Raw genomic sequence first — 14,689 nt, forward strand, 5'->3', positions numbered from 1 at the left:
GTGCAGCCAGTGGCTCAAGCCGGTTTCGCCCCTCTCGCTGTTCACAGACACCCCAATTTCCTCCCTTTTCTATCGGTTCACGTCCTGTAATACTCCCAACCCCAAGATAATTCATTCTCCCAGGACACGAAAGGTGTGACTACACTTGATCTTAGACCAAAGGTGAGAAGCAATAAGTGAAGCCAACATGCTGGCAGGCCAGGCCTTGTTCCCCAGTTCCTTCCACGGAGTTGCTTGGTACAGTTTGGCAGCTCTATCCATCAAGGTCAGTGTTGTCCACTCTGACTGACACCTGTTCTCCTGGGTCACAGGCACAGGGCCTGGGGATTGAACCTGCGACAGATGTTAAACCCCAGATGCTGTGGCTAAAAATCTCACACACACAACACGAAGAGAGCAATCCCAAGAAGCTGTTCAGAAATACGCCCCCTTTTATTCTGTGGGGGCTTATTCTCAGGAAAGGGTTCTTTGGATTGCAACCAGAGGCTTATACATGGAGCTTTCCACACTATAGAGCAGGTTTCTCCTTGGGAACCTGTGCTCTGCGGGTAGAATGTTCCTCACTAAACTACAATTCCCACAGTTCCTTGGGAGAAGGCACCATAGAGTTGCGCTTGTCGACAGAAAAATTCCAAGCACTGGGACTCCTCATGTTCAGCGACCCAGCAACTCTGACTTGAGTTTTCAAGAATCACCTGGTCCTTTTTTAATCCCCCCCCCCCCTTGAAAGCCCTGGCTCTCTCTAATTGTTTGAGCATTACACCGCAGGGCACGCAGCAGAGGGAAAGGAAAAATCGTGATGCTGGATAAATATTACCTCGCACTCCTATAGCAACTTTTGTCCAAGAGTACAAACATTTCCTTTCACAGCTTTCGAGACCTGGCAGCTGGACTGCGAACGGGGAACATTTGCCAGTGGGTAATTTGACACTCATGTGCAGCTATCGGTCAGCACATAGGGCCACGGAAAAGCTGGGATTGAACAAGGAAGTCCTCTCCAAGGAATCCAGACCAGCAAGCTCGGGATTCTTTCCCAGCAAATGTACACATGCGCCACACTTTGACGCGGAGAGATTCCCATCTGGCGTGTCTTCCTGCTGGAGACGCCAGACACAGCGACTGGCAAAACATCTGGAATTAAAACTAGCAGGCCGCTGCTGCATGGCCTGGAAAACCATGACCGGTTGACTGGGGCCATTAAAACCTTTGATGACTCATCGTTGTGATGTCACTTCCAGAGGAAACCTGGAAGTGAGGTCACATCGTTGACCCTGCAGGGAAATAGGGTTGTATGAAGGAATGGAGATTCACAGAATCATAGAGTTGGAAGGGACCTTCTACAAAAATAGCTGTAGAAGGCAGCCCAGATTTTGTGGCCTGCAGTCCTGCACCTTCCAAACCCAGAAGACAAATGTTAGAACCATCCTGTCATTATTCTACTGGTTAAAAGTGCTGCCCCCTAATCCAGTTTGATTCTCCCCTCCTCCTCATGCGGCCAACTGGGTGACCTTTAGCCAGACACAGTTCTCTTGGAGCTGTTCTCATAGGGCAGTTCTCTCAGAGCTCTCTCAGGTCCCACCTGCCTCACCGGATGTCTGTTGTGGGGAGAGGAAGGGAAGGCGATTGGAAGCCCTGCGGAGGCACCTTCAGGTAGCAAAAAGTGGTTTACGGAAAACAGCTCTTCTTCTTCATCAGAACTTGGAAGCTAATCACAGAATCATAGAATTGGAAGGGGCCATTCAGGCCATCTAGTCCCGCCCCCTGCTCAACACAGGATCAGCCTTAAGCATCCTAAAGCATCCAAGAAAAGTGTGTCTCCAACCTCTGCTTGAAGACTGCCAGTGAGGGGGAGCTCACCACCTCCTGAGGCAGCCTATTCCACTGCTGAACTAAGCAGGGTTCGGCCCTGATTCTTACTTGGGTGGGAGATGCCAAAGAAGTCCAGGGTCGATATGCAGAGGCATGCAATGGAAAAGCACCTCTGTTTACCTCTCTGGGGCCTCCATAGGCTGGTCCTGCCTTGACAGCAATTAATTATCAGCAACCAGAATAGCTCAGACTTCGCAGAGCTTGGAAGCTAAGCCCTGGTTAGGACGTGGATGGGAGGCCACCAAGAAAGTCCTTGGTTGCTTCACAGAAGCAGGCACCAGAAGACCATCTGAGTCTCGCCTCAAATCCCCTATGGTGGGGTGGCCAAACTGTGGCCATGCAGATGTCCATAGACCTGGCAAAACAGCTCTTGTTTTACAGGCCCAGTAGAACTGTCCAAGGTCCTGATCTCACCAAGGCGAATGTACCACCAGGCTGGGGCCAGGGCTGCAAAGGCCCTGTGCCTTGTCAAGGCAAGTCTTACTTCTTTATGACCTTAGCGGGGCCAAGGTTGAAGAAGAAGAAGAAGAAGAAGAAGAAGAAGAAGAAGAAGAAGAAGAAGAAGAAGAAGAAGAAGAAGAAGAAGAAGAAGAAGAAGAAGAAGAAGAAGAAGAAGAAGAGTTGGTTCTTATATGCCGCTTTTCCCTATCCGAAGGAGGCTCAAAGCGGCTTACAGTCGCCTTCCCATTCCTCTCCTTAGGTCAACGCAACGAAGTAACGAAGTAACACTTAGGTCAACACAACAAAGAGCGTTGTGAGCGGCAATAAGGAGAAACGAGCACCCCACCTCTGGGATCGGCATGTTGATCAACCTACCGACGCTTGTGATTTTCTGCGTTGCCAGGTCTTGGAGCAAGGCTTCGATCGCCGGGTTGTGTCTGGAGTACAGTTCGTATCGATTCACGCCGATGTGGAACTTGAGCCAGTTTGGGTAGGAATCGATGGCCGCTTCTCCGGTGGGTAAGAATTCCTCGTCCTCGTGGCCTTCGTTTTGCCTACCAGAGAGAAAACAGAGCAGAGAGACGGCGGGATATTAGATTTCAAGAAAACGCCAGCAGTGCGTTTTGTGCCAGGAAGGACGGGACTGGTTCCAAAGTCCTGCGGATGCCAAGAAAGCACTATGCAGGTCGAAAAACTATGTCTTAGAACAGTTAAAATAACCCTCAGTTGTGTTTTGGGACAGCCTTCTGGTTTCTTTGGGACTTTGCTCCTGGGCTATGAGGAAGAGGACTTGCCAATGAAAACTTGACCCTTTTGAAATCTCTTTTTAAAAATCTCTGCTGGTCTCATCTGAAGGTCTGGCGGAAGAGCTCTGTTTTGCAGGCCCTGCGGAACTCAGTGAGTTCCGCCAGGGCCCTGATCTCATTCTGCCATGAGGGGGCGATGGCTGGAAAGGCCTCGGTCCTGGTCAAGGCCAAGGGTACTTCCTTGGGGTCTGGGACTCTCATCCAGTTGTCCTTAGCTGTTTGCAGCATTCTCCATGGAGGTGACGTACCCATGCGTGGATGTGAATGCAGTGCACCACTGAGGCACCATCCCTCCCTCGAGATCACTGGAGAGGTCAAGACACTTGATGCGGGGACTGGACATTTCATTGTAGCGCCTAATATTTTCTGTCTTATGAGCCTCTTAGTGCAAGAATAGCCGGGGTGGCCCCCTATTTACATATCTCCCACAATGCCTTGGTCATAGGCCAGTTTGGATAAAATTACCACAAACCACGAAGACTTGGCAGCAGGCTTTTGATGATCCGAAAACACAGTTGTGGAAATAAAAAACCTGAAAGCCTGGGGGCAGAAAAAAAAAGAGAGAGACTGGTGTCTAAATTTGGGGGAAAGAAACCGGATCATGGCTTGTTCTAGACTGGGTCACCTCATTGGCCCATCTGGTGGTAGCAGGAAATCTTTGTTAGTCACAGCCAAGCAACTGCGACCCCTCAAGGAGTTTTCAAGGCCAGTGATGTTCAGAAGCAGTTTGCCATTGCGTGCCTCAACTTCCCTGGTGGGAATAAAGGAGTTGGAAGGGATATCTATGGTCATCGAGTCCAACCCCCTTCAGAATACTGCACAACTACCTGCCCACCGACAGTGAGCCTAATTCTATGCCCAGGTGATGCCCCCCCTCCCCGAGAAATAGAATCCCTGGCCAGTCTGGAAGGAAGAAATTGGCCTTCTGGTTCCAAGCTGGTGGCTGGCATTTCCCTGGGCATGCAAGAAAGGGCCCCAAGAGCCAAGCACCAACACAATCCCTTCTGCCCCCCCCCCACACACAATCTTCCCATCCCAATACTAACTAGGACCAATCCTGCTTCATATCTGAGATCTGACCAGATTGGGTCAACCTGGGCCATTCAGGTCAGGCTGCTAGCATGTCTAACGGGGATCAAAGAGGTTGTGGGACACAAAAATATAATTAAATTTATTTAACGGAGCTCAAGGTAATTAAAAATATTGGGGGGGAAACAGTAAAAGGGAACTCTTCTTCTCCCTACATCAGTCAAACCAGTCCTTCCGCAACATCTTCCATTCAGAACCTTCCGCCTGGAGATGCCAGGGATTGAACTGGGGACCTTCCGCACACCAAACCTGCAATCTGCTACTGTGCTTATTATAATCCTCACAGCATTTCTCTTAGCTGTGCAGAACAGTCACATGGAACTACAGACGGACTTCCCGGAAAGATACGTCATGTTCCGCTGGCCATCGACCAGCTCACAATCGAAACTGACACTGAATCAGAAGGACGTGGCCATGTAGCGGAAGGCTTGACTTCCTTTTCCAAAGCAGGCCAGAACAGCGGAACGGGGACTTGTGACAGAGTTGTAGCCTTATTACACAATTCTAGGGAAAGGTTAAAGCAGGGATTCCCAACCAGGCGTTTGTGGGACCCCCAGGGGTCTGCACGAACTCCAGAGGGCATCTGCGGCCTTTCTCTTCTTGTCTTAATGGACTCCTCCTATACATGAATGAGCTATTGTGGTTTCTGTGCCAGGCAGGGGGCGGAGCCTGCCCTCCCACTCCTGCCATAAACCACTTACTGTCTCTGTCTCGGTCCTTCTCGTTCCTGTCTATCAAAGTACGGAAGTGATGTCACTTCTGGGGGTGTGGCACAGGGGCGTGGCCAACTGACCTCACTTCCGGGGCTCCTCGGAGCCTGAGAAATTATTCCAGGGGCTTCAAAAGGTTGAAAAGGGCTGGGTTAAAGTGTTCGAAACCAAGAAAGGTAGGGTCAAGCCCACTGGGGAGTGAAAGTAGGCGACTCATACATTCAGATATTTCCCCGACTTGCCAGTTTCTAATAGAAAGCTACAGACACAACAGGGGAAAACTAAGCCCAATCGCTCTGCGGTGCAAAGGTGTCGTGGGGCAAGCATTCGATTTCTTCAGTGGCCCAGCCCCAGCGGGGTCCAAACAGGGGAGGCAGATCCACATTTCTCAGGTGCCCGGGAGAGCAGATAAACAGGGCTCTTATGCGAGATCTGAGAAACAAAACAGAACCTTTTTCTTTCATGACTCAGGGACGGGAGCATGGAGCGTGGGCGGCAGCTCGAGTGTGCAGTGGGAGATAATTTGTGCAGCGTCAAAAAAAAATTTTTTTTTTGCACTGCGTGCTTGTGTGTGCTTGTGTGCAATTGGGCATGTCGGCATTAAGAAGGAACCGGTCTTCTGCGGAAAAACAAATAGAGGAAGCCGGGGGGGGGGGGAGAGAGAGAGCCACAGGAAAGACAGGCAAATCCTGCTTCTATCGGTCTTAGTCAATATTTATACTAATAGTACTTCATGGGGTAATATCAGTATGTATGGCTACCATAGTGGAATTGGGAAATATTAGGAGGTTTTGTTTTGTTTTTGCAGGGGGGACGGGGGAAGTCAGCAGTGATTCTGGGAGAAGCCCAGGCCCCACCTGGAGGTTGACAACTAGGGAGGTTGACACCTTGCTTTTCTCTACCCGAAGGAGTCTCAGAGCGGCTTACAATCACCTACCCTTCCTCTCTCCACCACAGACACCCTGTGAGGGAGGGGAGGCTGAGAGAGCTCTGAGAGAACCGTGACTGGCCCAAGGTCACCCAGCAGGTTGCACATGTCTCAAAGCGGCTTACAATGGCCTACCCTTCCTCTCCCCACAATAGAAACCCTGTGAGGTAGGCATGGCTGACAGAGCTCTGAGAGAACTGTGAGATAGTATCTTTCTAGGTTCAGGGAGATGTTTCCTTGGAAGCCTGGAGTGGTAGAATCACAGAAAATTTACACCCTTCTGCCTGCACAAATCCCTTCTTTAGAACGGGAGACAGAAGACAGAATAGGAAACCAGAGCATGACACATGTTGGGAGACGGTATTTAACACTTCAGTGCTAGACTGTCAGGAAAGAGGGTGTGGGGTTCTTTCCTCCCCAAGTCAGCCATTCCTGTTCAAAGCATCCCTCCGCCTGCTTTGGAAAATTAAGGCAGACCCTAAAGGGCTGCAACGTATCAGGCTGCAACCTCAAAAGTTGAAAAAAGAAATGACTTGCGGGGGATATTAAAAATCTCCCCAATTTAAACAACCCATCCCAAGCGACCTTTGATGTTTGGTAGGAGCAACACACACATGTCTTTTTATCTGTTCCGCTCCACGGCCATCCTATATGTTAAAAAACACCGATTCGCCATCTTTCTACCTTACAGGGTTGATTTACAGTTGGGGACAAAACACGATACATGAGATAAAACCACTAATTCAACAGCCAGGAATCTTCAACTTCTGGTGGGCAGAAGAACTAAAATGAACCCGACGCCATCAATTAAACTGTCTTCAGTTGACACTTGAAGACTTAGTGAGGGTGGGGCAGGCACACCACGCTGTGGAGGTTGTTCCATAACCGTGGGGTTACCACTGAAAAGGCCCTGCCTCATGCACCTACCAGACAAGCTTCTTGTGTTGATGGGACAATCTGGAAGGATTCTCCCTGCAATATTAACTTCTGGGCAAGAACATAAGGAGGAAGACAATCCTTTGGTTGTCCTGTCCCAAGTCATGTAGGGCTTTAAAGGTCAGAACCTACATCTCAAACTGGGCTCAGCAGTGTAATTTCAGCAATATTGGGGTCATGTGATTACAATACTTGGCTGCGGCATTTTGCGCTAGCTGAAGCTTCCCGACAGTCTTCAAGGGTAGCCCCAATTGCAGTAGTCCAGTCTAGAAGTCACTAAGGCACTGATCCCTGTAACTGGATCAGACAGAGCCAGGCACCCCTGCAGAATCAGTCACCTGGTTTTCTAAGCAATAAGGGACACGTCACCCCACTCAAGGCAGGAAAGACCTCAAAAACCTGATCTGCCCTTCTAGTAACTCCGAGATGACTTCCACAATACCTAGTCCTATTACATTGCTTATTAGATGCAACATCCTATTGATTTCGATTGGCTTTGTGTACTTCCCCCTGAGTTTCAAGGCAGAAGGCAAACGATATACAACATCAGTTATGAATAAAAACGAACACAAACACTCAGCGACAACAAAGTGTAGCCACCTTCTGTTGCACCAAACAAATGCCTAAAACAACAGCAGGAGAATCTACTCAAGGTACTTGTAAAATGAGTTTTGCTGGAGGGGCAACCACCGAGAAGGCCACGCTCCCCTTAGCTACCCACTCTACTTCCAGAGAAATAAGGTGCTCTGAGCAAATTCCAGCCAGCATCTTCTTTTGCACTGATTTGATTCAATCGACTTATTTTGTTCAGACACCCATTTTCTCCTCTGCGGGGACCCCAAAGCGGCTGAACACAACCCCCTCCCCCTGTTTTAACCTCGTAGCGACCCTGTGGGGTAGGTGAGGCTGAGAGTGTGCGACCGACCCAAGCTTCCAGGGCACAGAAAGGATTTGACTTCACCGAAAAATCTAACCACTGCACCATGCTGGCTATTATCCCAGGGAAGGCCTTCGTCCAGATTAAATTTGGAGCCAATGTTTTGTTGTACCATGGGTGGAGGGTGGGTCCAGGTGCCTTCGGGCATGGGGCACAGAGTAGCTGCCCCTCTAGGCCCCTGACTGATACCACCCTGGTCTCCTGGGCCAGATATGAACTTGTCATCTCCCCAGTGTTTAGATTATTGCTTTCCTGCCTCTTGCAGTTTTCATTACTGCAGCCTCCTGAAATGCTATCCTCCCTTTTCTCGGGGTTGGTATTTCTCAAACCGGAAGGGGGCCCCGGAACCCGTGGAAGTTCACCGGGGTCCTCTAGGGGGCCCTCCAATTCTTTGAAAGGACAGGCTAAGATCTGTTCAAGGTGCTCCAAAGAGAACAGGAACCCAGCTTTCTAGGAATGAGCAGGCAAGAATTCTCGATCACCTCTCAGGACTCATTTCTGAACTCTTATGGGCGGAAGATCCTCAGAACAGCTTTCCTAGTTCCCAATATCACCCGACAAGCCGGGGGCAAACCAGGGATTCGAACCTGGCTAAGAGTGGCAGGGGGGCTGTCCCTCTGCATTTAGTTATTTTATTTATTTCTATTTATTCTTGAATTTATACACCGCCCTTCCCTGGGGGAGTCAAGGCGGTTTACAAATAATTAAACACCTGCAATAATACAAATGGAAATCTAGGTTGTTATAGGTCAGCACAAGTTATGACACATTCACAGACAATGCCAGCCGGTAGCTCTTTCTTAGATGCCGAGCATGGCTCCCAAATCAGGATTCATAGAATCATAGAATCATAGAGTTGGAAGGGGCCATAGAGGCCATCTAGTCCAACACCCTGCTCAATGCAGGATCAGCCCTAAGCATCCTAAAGCATCCAAGAAAAGTGTGTATCCAACCTTTGCTTGAAGATTCCCATCTAGTGTCAGACTAGGAACTGCAGAGTTCTGGATTCGAATCCCCGGTTTGCCATGAAAGCTTCCGGAGTGACCTTGGGCCAGTCACAAGCTCTCAGCCTCACCTACCTCACAGGGAGGTGGTTATGATCATGCCATGGAGAAGAGAAGGGGGCGAGCCATTCTGGGTCCCCCCATGGGGAGAAAATGGGCAGATACACGAAGCAAGCAAATCAAAACTAGCTTGTAGCAAACAGCAGACAACAAAAACAAACGACAAAAACCAAGCTCCAAATTTTTTTTGCAGAAAATGAGGGACCCTGGTATGATCAAAATAAGGAATATTTGGATCTCCCCCCTTTTAAAAAGTCTGATTTCTTTGGAAGGGTAGCTTGTTCAGTTTTGAGAGGAGAGGGTGGAAAGTTCCCCAGCTTTTTGGGAGACAAATTCAGAGTTCAAGGCCCTGCAGCCCCTCAACAAAGCTGTCTAGCATGGTGTTATAACCAGAGACCTAGGTTCAAATCCCGACCCTTTCCACGAAAGCTGCTCTCAGCCTAACCTGGTTGACAGGGTTGTGGAGAGGAGAATGGGTTTGTGGGACGCTGTGAGTTCCCTGCTTGGGAGGGTTTTTGGGACGCTGTGAGTTCCCTGCTTGGGAGGGAAGTGAGGTATAAATATCCAAATAAAATGTTCTTTGGAGCACAGTGGTAGGAGAAGCCATGCCAGGTAAAATTATCCCCTTAAAGGGGTAGAAGCCTTTTTGGACCGTAGATGGCTATAACCCCCACCTCTTGTCCTCTTTTTGGCCTACCACTGAAATTTAACTTAGGAGGGGTGGGCATTGAGCTTTTTTGTATTCCAGGCCTCAGAAAATTCCTTTTAAACCAAAAAAAGCACAAAGTTCCTTTTAAACACAAAAGCCTCCAGATGCCTTGTCTAAAATATTTAGGGCCATCTTGCAAGCGTCTTTAAGGACAGAAGGAAGAATCATCTCGGAGGGCTTTGGAGGGAAATTAGGGGGGAGTACAGATCTCATTCAGCTTTTCTGGTTTCTCGGAAGGGGTTAAATAAGGACCTCACCAACTCTATTTCAGAAGAAGAGTTGGTCTTTGGACCCCGCTTTTCTCTGCCTGAAGGAGTCTCAGGGTGGATGACAATCGCCTTCCCGTCCTCTCCCCACAACAGACACCTTGCGAGGTCAGTGGGGCCGAGAGAGCCCTGAGAGAACTGGGACTGGCCCAAGGTCATCCAGCAGGCTGCATGTGGGGAATCCAACCCAGTTCTCCAGATCTGACCAGGCCTGACCTTAACCACAAGACCACCCTGGCTCTCCAAAAGGTTTTGAGAAAGAAGGCCCCTCACTGAAAAATTCTGCATTTCTCCATCGTTTAAGCCTCCCTCCCCTTAATGCTTAGACCCTTTAAACACCTGCAACCAGAAAACAGGGGTGGGGCTGTCCCACCCCTCCAAAGCACACCTGTTCAGTCCTGCCTGTATACAATCTCTCCCAAAGCCAATTGAAAGTGCTGGGAGGTCACCCCCTGCCCCAAATTTTAATATCAGAATGCCCTTTTTTAGGCAGCTTCTCTGACGCAATCGTAAAAAGGATCCCATCTTCTCTCCCCTCTTTAGGGGAAGGAGACCCCTTCCTGGGGAGACGTACTGGGCAGGAGAAGGATCCCCACACCCCAACAAGCTCCCAAGAAAACAATAGGAACCCTTTGGGATCTCGAATTCAGCCTTTGGGGTCTGGAAAGCCCAGAGTTTTTCCCTTTTTAAAAAAAATAGAATCATAGAATCATAGAGTTGGAAGGGTCCATACAGGCCATCTAGTCCAACCCCCTGCACTATGCAGGATCAGCCCTAAGCATCCTAATAGAAGGAGTTAAATCAGTCCGTTTTTGCAAAATGAAAATAAAGCTAGCAGACACATGCAGGCAGGGCGTACAACCTCAGTTTGTGTGGGCATGAAATGAGAAATGGCCAATCATTTGGACCAGTCTGATTTTTAAATTTAATTTGGCTTTTTTTGAGGGGGGGGGGCGGGGCGGAATTTCATCCGTAGGAGGGGAGGGGAGGAGATGGGGGGCTTGTCTTTTAAAAATCTCTCCTGGCTCTCTGCCTTGGCTGAATCAAAGAAATGGTTTTTAAAGGCGGGCCCTACAAACCCTGTTTAAAGAATCTTTTTTTTTTTTTAAGGGTCTTGTCTTATTGGAGGGGGGGGAGATAGGCAAATGCCCACCTCTCACCTTTTCACACCTTTTCACCCCAGTGAGGTTCCCTAGGAATAAAAAATATTCCCCTCCTTTTTCAGAGGGGGGAGAGATTCCGATCGAAGTTATCTGGTGGAATCAGAGAATCTGCCTGCTTTTCTGTCACTCTCGCTGCCACCAAGAAGTTAAAACAGAAAATTTTTTGGGAAGACCTTCCACATTCAATTTGTGCCCCAGGGGACAGTGTCTTAGGGAGAACCTCTGCCCTTTCTTAGGGGCAGGGAGAAAAAGAACCTTTTTGAATCACAACGGTGACATCAGAGAATCTGTCTGACTTCTTGAGGTGGTCCCTGCTCCATCTGGCAGACCCTCCCTCTATCTAGTTTCTTGGGGGGGGGTCAGAAATAGGCCGATGCAAGGCCCTTTTTTTTTGTTTGGGGAGGGAGGGAACAAAAAGGGGGAGAATTTAGGAGGAAAGGGAGTAAACAGCTGATAATGCTAGCTCCAATTTCTTGGCTGCTGTTGAGAGATCATGATGGGGTGGGTGGGGGGAATAACCAATGCAAAAGCCTTCACTTGGGGGGTGTTGAAGGGAAGAAATTTGGTGGGGGGGGGAAGCATATCAGCTGCAGAAAAACTCTTATCCAATATTGGGTGGGGAGGGAAAGGTTCTACCTTCAAAGATCCTCTATTTAATATTTTTGTGAAGGATATTAATAGGCAAGATTTTGTCTGGAGGGGGAACAGTTAATGCAACCCCTTTCCCTATTTTGGGGGGCATTGGGGGGGGGGCAAATCACAGGCAGGGTGGCCCCAGCCAAGGCAACCTTTAAAAGATTTTAAAGATTTTAATTTTAAAGATTTAGGACGAATTGGGCTCTGCAGGGTGGGCGAGACAGAACTAGCCATTGCTACCTGGAAAAGGTACATGGTGGTGGTGGGGGGAATGCCAAATCTACTCCTTTTGGAATGGAGGGACCCTACAAAGACCCTAACCCAATTTGTAAGGGGTGGGAACCAACCAGGGCTACTTTCAAAGGCATTATGGTTTTGTTAGAGGGAGGGAAAGCTGCTGGGGTCTAGAAAAAAGAGCTTCCTTTTTTATTTTGAGGGAGGGGGGGAGTAATGTAGGACCCATTCAGTTTCCGAAATCGACCGGAAGTCAAGTCAATTTCGGCAGGCGGAGGGGAGGCCTCCATCAGCCCCTGGCTACCTGGAATAGAACTTTTACCTAGGGAAGGAAATGCAGATTGCATTGTTTATGGGCAGGGGGGGAGGGCCACCTGTCCCCCCCTGCAACCCGAAACAGACCTAACCCCTGCAAGGGTGGGTGGAGGAGAGGGAGACATCAGCAATACTAGCATCCCTCCCCCCCCTCAAAACAGAACCAGTGCACACAGAAAACAAACCGATGCAAGATTTAGGAGGACACGGAGGGGTGTGGGGGGAGGGAACCAGGGAGGGGGGGAATAATGGAGATGCATTAGTGGAGATACAATGACAGAGGGGGGGGGATGCAGCGATAGGGGGGGGTCCAGTGATGGAAGGTCCAGTAGGAGGGAGGACACTGCGGGAGGGGTGCAGGGAGGGGGGATACAATGATGGGAGGTGGATGATAGGGGGGCGGAGGGAGGACCACGATGGAGGGGTGCAGGAAGGGGGGTGTCCAGTGACAAGGGGGGTTCCAATATTGGGAGGGTGAGGATAGGGGCTGGAGGGAGGACCATGTTGTGGGTGGGAGGCGCAGGGATGAGGGTGTCCAGTGACAGAAAGGGGGTTCAGTGATGGGAGGCCGACGATGGGGGCTGGAGGGAGGACCACGATGGCCGGGTACAGGGATGGGGGTGTCCAGCAATAGAGGGGAGATCTATTATGCAGAGGGGTGCAGGGATGGGGGGAGGGTCCAGCGACAGAGGGGAGATCAATGATGGAAGGGGGGGTCCGGAGATGGGGGGAGGGTCCAGCAATATTGGGGAGATCAATGATGGAGGGGGGGCGCAGGGATGGGGGGAGGGTCCAGCAATATTGGGGAGCATCAATGATGGATGGGGGGTCTGGAGATGGGGGGAGGGTCCAGCAATATTGGGGAGATCAATGATGGAGGGGGGGCGCAGGAATGGGGGGGAGGGTCCAGCAACAGAGGGGAGATCAATGATGGGGCAGGGGGGTGCAGGGACGGGGGAGGGTCCAGCGACAGGGGGGAGCTCAATGATGGGGGGGGGCGCAGGGATGGGAGGGTCCAGCGACAGGGGGGGGCTCAATGATGGGGCGGGGGGGGTGTCCACTCACCAGTCCTGGTTCTCCACGGCCGCCGCCGCCGCCTTGGCGTTGAAGCGGATGTCGCTGTTGACTCGGAACAGGACGTCTCGCTCGCCCAGCGCCGGCGCGGCCAGGCGGTAGAGCGGCTGCTCGAAGAGCGCGGCCAGCTTGGAGGCGGCGGAGGCCGGGCCCTTGTGCGGCGGCCGGGGGGCTCCGTGGGCGGCCTCGGAGGGGCCGGGCGCGGCCTGCGGCTTGCCGGCGCCGGGCTCGGGCAGGAGCGGCTTGTGCGGGGCGCGGCGGCGGCTGTGCGGGGCGCCCTTCTCGGCCGAGCGCGACGTGAGGTTGCCGGCGCCGGGCTCGCTGCTGAAGTCCTGCAGGATGCGCAGCGTGCGCTTGCTGGGCCAGTCGGCCGACGAGGCGCCCGGAGCCGGTGGCGGCGGCGGCGGCGGCGCCTTCGCCTCTCCCCGGCCGTGCGAGCAGGAGCAGCCGGCCGGGCCGCCCCCCGCCGCCGCCGCCTCCGCCGCCTCCGCCCCGGCCCCTCCGGCCGCCCGCCGCTCCACCTTGGGCAGGAGGTCCACCATGATGTGGAGGGTGCAGGCCAGCAGGAAGAGCCCCACGATCAGCAGGCGGAACCGGCGCAACAGCAGCAGCTTCATGGCGCGGCCCACAGGCGCAGGCAGGCAGGCAGGCGGGCAGGCAGGCAGGATTAAAAGGCAATCCTTCCCCCCTGTTGGGGGGAGTCAGATTTTAAGACTGGGAGTGGGGGGGGGGAGAGAGATGCAATTGCAGGGGCGATAGATAGATAGATAGATAGATAGATAGATAGATAGATAGATAGATAGATAGATAGATAGATAGATAGATAGATAGATAGATAGATAGATAGATAGATTGCGGAAATTGACAAATGCGCGTGATGTGGCTGGAACGACCCCCGGTCCGTTTCGGTCCAGGCCGGAAGACCTCGGGAGGGTCGGACGATGCAAAAAAATACAGCAAACGGGCCAAAAAAGAGAGGAAAAATGGCACAAAAACAAGGCAAAAAAGGCAAAAAATAAAAACAATACAAACAATACCCAATATAAATAAAATAGTCAAATGAAAGATGGATTTATTTGCAAAATGCAAAAGAGAGAGAGTCGGAGATCCCCCCCCCTCCCTTCCCGGTTTACGCAGTAAAAAAAAAAACAGACCGGAATCGAGTCTCTCCAATCGGGCGAGCGACGGATGGCAGCGCCCCCCCTCCCCCCCTTAGCACAAACTCATCGCGGCGAGCCGGCTTAATTCAGCCGAGGATCCGAGCGCCTCTCCCTGAAAGCGAAGCCGGCTCTTGAACGTGAGCCCCCCCCCCAGGCACACTTCGCATCTCCCCCCTCCTCCCCCTCCACCAGCATCGACCCGCTGGGCTTGCAAAGGAGGCTTTTTTAAGCGCTGCCCGAAAATCCAGCCGGAAAATCAGCAGCATTCAAAGCAAGGGGGGAAAAGGGGGGGGGGGGGGGAGAAAAGATCCGAAGGGATGGCAAAAATAGATCCCCCATCCACAGTCCTTGG

The 14,689-nt window shown here is 51.4% G+C and overlaps 1 protein-coding gene across 1 annotated transcript in view; it reads right to left on the minus strand.

Annotated features, from left to right (window-relative positions):
* FAM20C (FAM20C golgi associated secretory pathway kinase) overlaps positions 1-14,467 on the minus strand; it is a 67,779-nt gene extending 53,312 nt beyond the window's left edge. Inside the window, exons 1-2 of the mRNA XM_077316172.1 lie at positions 13,169-14,467; positions 2,686-2,864 (exon numbers count right to left, since the gene is read on the minus strand). Coding sequence (XP_077172287.1) covers positions 2,686-2,864; positions 13,169-13,794 — 805 coding nt within the window. The 5' untranslated portion in view covers positions 13,795-14,467. The remainder of the gene's footprint in view (positions 1-2,685; positions 2,865-13,168) is intronic.
* Positions 14,468-14,689: the final 222 nt, after the last annotated feature.

Source organism: Paroedura picta, chromosome 17 (genome assembly GCF_049243985.1).
Source record: "Paroedura picta isolate Pp20150507F chromosome 17, Ppicta_v3.0, whole genome shotgun sequence".
Classification (NCBI taxonomy): Eukaryota; Metazoa; Chordata; class Lepidosauria; order Squamata; family Gekkonidae; genus Paroedura; species Paroedura picta.